Here is a 6,585-nt window from a genome sequence, read left to right as displayed (position 1 = left end):
CCACAAGTACAAATTTAAAAGACGTGGATATTCCTTGATAACTATGGTACTACGGTTTTCAATTTCCTGTTACTGTTTACATTCATAATCCCGTGAAATAGCCGAAGATTTCTTGCTAGCTAGGCTATCGCTAGCTCGATTAGCGTTAGCGTTAACGTTAGCCTAGAAGGCTAGCTGTGTGTAAACTAAACAGTTTCTCAGATTTTCCAGCCATAAAGCACGTGAACGCGAACTACTACTACTACTACTGAGTTGTGACGTATTCCCGACTCGGAGAAAAGCACGACCCGACATCACTTGAGTGCAGGGTGAATCCTTCAGCTAAAGGCTCTCAGTCACTGTACTGCGTTCGGTTGCTAGAGCTATAGTCGTGATGGCAGTGTGGTTTTGGCGTGGCGATGAAAAGTGAAAGTGTGTGTCTGGTTTGGCTTGTCTGTGTCGTCTGAATTTGACCCTGTATGAATCTGACAGCCTCTCGTCTCTTCATCATCATCATCATTATCATCATCATTATTAATCATCATCATCATCATCATCATCATCGTCAGGTGGCTGTCTATTTTTCACATTATATTCCTTCATCAATGACCAAACTTCATCAATAGCAAATCCCTCATGTAGGTTACATTTAGAGGATGATTATCACACGTTAATTTGCACAAAAAGAAAAAAACAAATAAACAATCACTCAAGGGAGGAAGTGAATTCTCTCCAAAATAAATACACTTCCTATATCCATGGAGAGCGGAGTATCATGTAGGTAATGTAGGCGTGGCCTTTCTCCTATAAAAGCATCAAGGTGTACAAAGTTTAAACAAGTTGTTTTCTTGCAAATAATCAATAGTCTTTTTTCTCCTTCTTCTTCTCCTTCAGTTTTTTCTTCTTGCAGTTGTCTGTGTAAAGTTGTTTGTGTGGTAGAAAGGGCCTGAGATTGGGTTCATTCCTTCAGATCAGGACCGCTGGTTCGATCCGCAACCGGAGTCTGACTCGCACCGAAATCCTCCACCGGGATCGGTGTGAGTGTGCTTTGTTCGTCTCACTCACACACGGATACATACACATGTGAACGTGTGCGCACGTACACAAACACACACACACACACACACACACACACACACACACTCACACCTTTACATGGGTGGGACGATCATTCCGGGGATTACTGTAGGGTGGAGAGAGAGAGAGAGAGAGAGAGAGAGAAACAGAGGGAGAAGGAAAGAAAGGGAGAAAACTTTTAAAACATTGCCAAATATTTTCATCATCATAAAAATTCCCTCGTAAATACATCAATATGTTTTCCCATCTGCGCAGCAAACTACGCTGTGTGACTGCAGTGACATTTAAAACATCAATAGAGGAATAAATCAATAAAATCGAGCGGGGACAGATCATCTAAGTTGGCTCTTAGTGATGCTGTTCACATACATGCACTTAATTCTGTAACAGTTGGCATATTTTACAGTATCCCTGTGTGTGTGTGTGTGTGTGTGTGTGTGTGTGTGTGTGTGTGTGTGTGTGTGCGAGTTCATCCTGGTGCTTACCTACCCTAGGGATGGGTGTCAACATGTGAGAAGCAGAGCCCAGCCCAAAATGACTCTCACTGATGCGTACACGCATACACACACACACACACACACACACACACACACACACACACACACACACACACACACACACACACACGCATACACACACAGCAGATTGTAGCAAGGATGAAATAAATGGCTTTATATTTTATGGGAAGCAATGAAAATGAGAGAGAGATTCATTTTTAGTACCAGCTTGACAAAACTCTGCAAAATGTATTGTCAGTGTTTCAGTTGAGCCTCCAGTTTCTCTTTTTTCTTTTTGTCTGTCTTTTTTTGCACCCACCCACACACACACACACACACACACACACACACAAACACACACACACACGGTAGGGCAGGTATACTGACAGTATAAACTGTCAAGAGAGCCGAACAGCTGTCAGTGTTGATCGCTCCCTAGTAAGCTGCCAGTGTATGATCACTGAGTGTGTGTGACAGAGGGAAGTGTGTGTGTGGGTGTATGAGTATGTGTGCGTGTGTGTGTGTTAGCTCTTCTAAGTGGGGCGTGTTTATTTCAGCTGTGCTTTGAGGCTGAGCTTTGAGTTCCCACACCCCCACACATGCCCTCTCTTTTTCTGCACACACACACACACACACACACACACACACACACACATACAAGCAAGCAAGCTAAACAAAGCCAGTGATGTTGAGAAATAAATTCTGTGTGCCAAATGTCTTTTTTTGTCTCTGTAAATATCTGACTTCCTGTCTCTCTCAGCCAATAGGAAGGCAGGGAGGAGGTTTACCAGGCAACAGAATGGCTGGATCTGTGTTGTGAGAAGAGAGGTGACTGGGGTCCGATGGGTGGATGGAAAGATGAAGGGAGACAAGGAAGAGGATGGAGGGAGGGGGGGGGGTGTGATGAGAGAGAGGGAGGGTGAAGGAGAAAGCGAGAGAGAGAGAGAGAGAGCAGGTAGAAAAAGAAAGGGGGAAAAAGTGTGACATGAAAGAGAGGTTGGGAGTGAAAAAGCAGCATAGAGAGAAAGAGAGGGATGGGTGAACATGTAGCAGAAAGATAATGGCAAGAAAGGGAAAGGAGGGTGGGTGAGAATGAAAGAGAGATCATGTAGAAAAAAGAGGAACAAGGTATGAAATATATGAGTGACATGGAAATAGGAAAGTAAAGTTTGGAAACATAAGCACTGCAGTAGAAATAAGCTATCCGTGATTATTTTTTAGATTTGTGCTTGAAGATGTATTCTGATCGGAGAATTCTCTTGTATATATTTTCATGATTATCACGTAAGTCCAAATTAGTCAATCAATGGAGTGTGAGAAAGAGATGGTGGAGGAACATACTTCAGGTGAAGGCCAGGCCTTGTAGGGAGCTGGCTGTTGAGTACTTGCTAGAGTCCACAAATGTTTGATCTGGTAGAGGGAGGCAGAGACAGAGAGGAGGGAGAGAGAGGGAGGGACAGATAAACGACAGAGGGAAGGGTGAAAGGTCAGAGAGAGGGGTGAGCAACATGGAGGAGGGGTTACAAGTTAGAGTTAGGAAAGACAGGAGAGGGGAGAGAGAAGGAGAAAAAAAACTGTTAATTCAAGGGCTGAAGGAGAAGATATATTAAAAGCATCCTGGGATCAAATAGTATTCGCACATTTTTTTAGTGTTTGTTTTAACCTGCTTGAGCTACCAGATTGGTGGGCTTTGCCAGGTCAGGACAATTCACATATTCTCAGGTGTGTCTTCAATTACAGAGCAGAAATTAAACTTGTATAGCTATTTTTAAAGCAGCCTGGTCTCATGAAATTTTGTGAAACGAGCACAATGCCTTAAAATGCAAGTGACATGCTCTGTGCACAGAAAGTGAAAGAGAAATACTGCACAACCACAAAAAGGTTTCAAGGAGGAGCTACAGAAGGACATGAAGGGTGGAGGTCAGGTGGTAGATGGGTGTGTACATTTATCTTCAACTCTGGTGACCACATCAATTTCCAATTCTTGCAAAGAATTTTGACACTGCAAGTTTTCATTTTCAGTGAAAACACCCAACATAGACCTTGTGGTGCAACGGTAGCGCGTCTGACTCCAGATCAGAAGGTTGCGTATGCAAATCACGTCGGGGTCAAATGTTTGCTCGACCACACTGCAATATGTATGTAATGTGTGTGTCTGTTTCTGCATGGTTGGTCCTGTTGTAACTATTCCATATGCACTGCAATGCATCATACATTGAATTATCCGGTAGCCTACTCACTACACACAAATGCAAGCTTCTTGAATCATTACCTACTGAAGACACATCTCTTCAGGTTACACCTGGACCCCACTTGAATTAACCACCTCTACTCTTAATAAAAAAAACAAAAAACTCCTGACTACTGCTGACAAAATACACTTATTGTAAGTCACTTTGGACAAAAACGTCTCCTAAATAATGTAATGTAATGTAATAAAATGTAATGTAATGTAATGTAATGACCAAAGCTTTACCCTAACCTTTACGTGCCTAAACATAACCCTAACATTGACCCTAGCTTTAACCAAAGTTGTTTTACTTGCCTAAACCTAACCATTAGCCTTTTCACATGGTGAAAATGCTGTGTCCAATTCATGCTATTGTCACATAATCCTTTCTGGTAGAAGAATGTAATCTTCACATTATTTGTGTCCAAACAGAGAATCTGTATTTTCAGAGTTTGTGCTCATTTCACAACATTTTTGGAGACTGTGTTGTTTTCAACTTTTAACTCAACTTTCACATACTTCCTTGTGATTTCTGGCACTCACTAAATCTCCTATTCCTCATCACCCCACCCATCTGGCATCTATCTAGGCTAAAAAAAAAAAAAAGTATACGCACATACTATTTGAACCAGGTACAGACAGAGGAGTGAGAGAAGGAGGTGGAACATGATAGGACCACTAGATTAGTGACAGGTTAGTTTCACCGAATCCACCGGGGGGGAAGAATCCCTCCCGGTGACGTCTGCTTCGGAAGTCTGCCCTCTAAGCATTTCCTGATTGACCGGTTTGCTGTCATGCTAATTACCTTGGAGCCCATTGCCGTTGGCACTGGTACAGGAGGGCGGGGGGGAGGAGGAGGGCCTGACCACCGGAGCGAAGGCGGACTTCTGCTTAACGGCCGCCGAAACCATGTTGGCCGGAGAGAAGGAGAAGACGCCAGAAGAGGAGGAGCAGTTGGAGGGGAGGGAGGTGGAGGAGGCCATGGTGGGACTGGATGGGACAACTGGGGGAGAGGGGAGGAAGAGAGGGAGTGAGTATTGGGACAGAGAAGTGGGGGGTTTGAGGGAGGAGGGAGAGGTGAGGGGGGGCATGGATAAGGAGTGAGGGGGGATTAAAGAGGAGAAAGAGGAGTGGAGTATGGAAGATGGGGGCGGGAATAAAAGAGAGAAACAGAACATGGTTACTTCATTGGTAGCTGGACATGTAAGAGAAAAATCTGATTCAAACACAAGGGGCCTCATTTATAAAACTGTTTTCTGACTTATCGTTGATTTTGTCATATGATTATTTAAGGAATTCACATTATGGGATTCATACGTTATAATATACAGTATACACCAATAATGATAGGAATTCTTTTTAGATTTTTATATGTAAAATAAATGAGAAATTAGCTTTTGATATATAACACTGATACTGCCATCAAGATCTATTTTGCAGAATGTCTGTGAGAATCTTACATAAATGAGGATCAAAATGTGTTTGAGACATGACATCTGAAGTTTCCACTAAAGTCTACTCTTGGCAAGCCAAACGTTCACATCTTCATCCTCCTTACGCATCATCATCATCATCGTCATCATCATCAGTGAAGCAAACTATAACAAACAACAAACACAATCTCTCATCTCACAATATCCCTCACTCCCTCTCTTGCTTTCTGTTCTGCTAAATGGAAAAGGGACGCAATTAAGTATCAGAGAGAGAAGAGGTGTGGCTGTCAGATGAAAGGCAGCGAGGGAGGGAGGAGGAGGAGGAGGAGGAGGAAGAGAGGGACGGAGGACAAAATGGAGGAGAGTTGGGAGTTGGTGAGTGTTTTTGAAGACACAGAGACAGAAAGCCCCATGGGGGAATCTCCATACAGATCTAAGACTTTCACTGTCGGTCCGCAAGTGTGTGGCGCTGCTAGTGTGTGTGTGTGTGAGGATGTATTTGTATGTAAACACAAATGTATTCATCCTTTTGTGTGTTTGTGTGCGTGTAGGTGTATTTGTGTTTGAGTGTGTGCGCTTGTGTGTGAAGGTGTATGCGTGTGGGTGTGTATTGCAAATATGCATGCATGTATGCAGTGTTGGGGACTAGTTTCAAAACATGTAAATAAACTAGCAGCTACGTAACTACGTTTTGCAGCAGCTTGGTGGTAGTTCAACTAAATTCATGTCATGTCATTTTGTATTATATGGCATTGCAGATGTAGACATCATCATTTACAAAGTAGATGCTTTTTTAAGTAACTTTAGTTAACAGGACTACATTTCTCTACAGCGTAACTTGCTGTACAGTAGTGAATCTTCTCCAAAATTTGAAGTAACTGATAGCTTGTAAAACTATACTTTAACAGTAGCTTCCCCAATACTGTGTATGTTTGTGTATGTAGCCTACTTGTGTGTATGAACACAACTGTCTTCATCCTATCCTGTGTATTTTCATGACTCTGTATATGAATGTCTGTTTGTGCTTGCGTGCGAGTTTGCCTGTTTACCGGACAGATACTCACTAGCATAAGGCGAGTTAGCTGCGGACCCATTGAGGAAAGTGGGCGAGCCTCCCAGGTTGGTCATGCCGGTGTTGTTGGTGTAGCCGTTCATGGTGCTGGTGACTGAGGTGTAACTGGTCTGCTGAGGCGTGGAGCTGGGCACGTAACCGTGAGGAGACACACTGCTGCTGCTGCGCACAAAACCTGCAGGAAACGGGGTAGAGAGGGAACACACGCTATGAGTAGATGAAGAGTTTCACTCCAAAAATTAGGTATTTAATGAAATAGATTAAGCAATAACCGACAAGAGGCCATGTTTACAGTGA

The 6,585-nt window shown here is 43.1% G+C and overlaps 1 protein-coding gene across 12 annotated transcripts in view; it reads right to left on the bottom strand.

Annotated features, from left to right (window-relative positions):
- Positions 1 to 762: 762 nt before the first annotated feature.
- LOC139917137 (transcription factor COE1) overlaps positions 763 to 6,585 on the bottom strand; it is an 88,800-nt gene continuing 82,977 nt past the window's right edge. For 5 of the 12 annotated variants that reach the window (XM_078286515.1, XM_078286513.1, XM_078286512.1 and 2 more), the window contains 3 exons: positions 6,281 to 6,463; positions 4,589 to 4,786; positions 763 to 1,162 (listed from right to left, as the gene is read on the bottom strand). In XM_078286515.1, coding sequence (XP_078142641.1) covers positions 1,131 to 1,162; positions 4,589 to 4,786; positions 6,281 to 6,463 — 413 coding nt within the window. In that variant the 3' untranslated portion in view covers positions 763 to 1,130. Of the gene's footprint in view, positions 1,163 to 2,894; positions 2,964 to 3,825; positions 3,829 to 4,588; positions 4,787 to 5,656; positions 5,662 to 6,280; positions 6,464 to 6,585 lie in introns of all 12 variants that reach the window. The other 7 variants (XM_078286517.1, XM_078286518.1, XM_078286523.1 and 4 more) reach the window with 4 other exon arrangements.

The sequence above is a fragment of the Centroberyx gerrardi genome, chromosome 11 (genome assembly GCF_048128805.1).
Source record: "Centroberyx gerrardi isolate f3 chromosome 11, fCenGer3.hap1.cur.20231027, whole genome shotgun sequence".
In the NCBI taxonomy this organism is placed as follows: domain Eukaryota; kingdom Metazoa; phylum Chordata; class Actinopteri; order Beryciformes; family Berycidae; genus Centroberyx; species Centroberyx gerrardi.
This window is presented reverse-complemented; position numbering and strand designations above follow the sequence as displayed.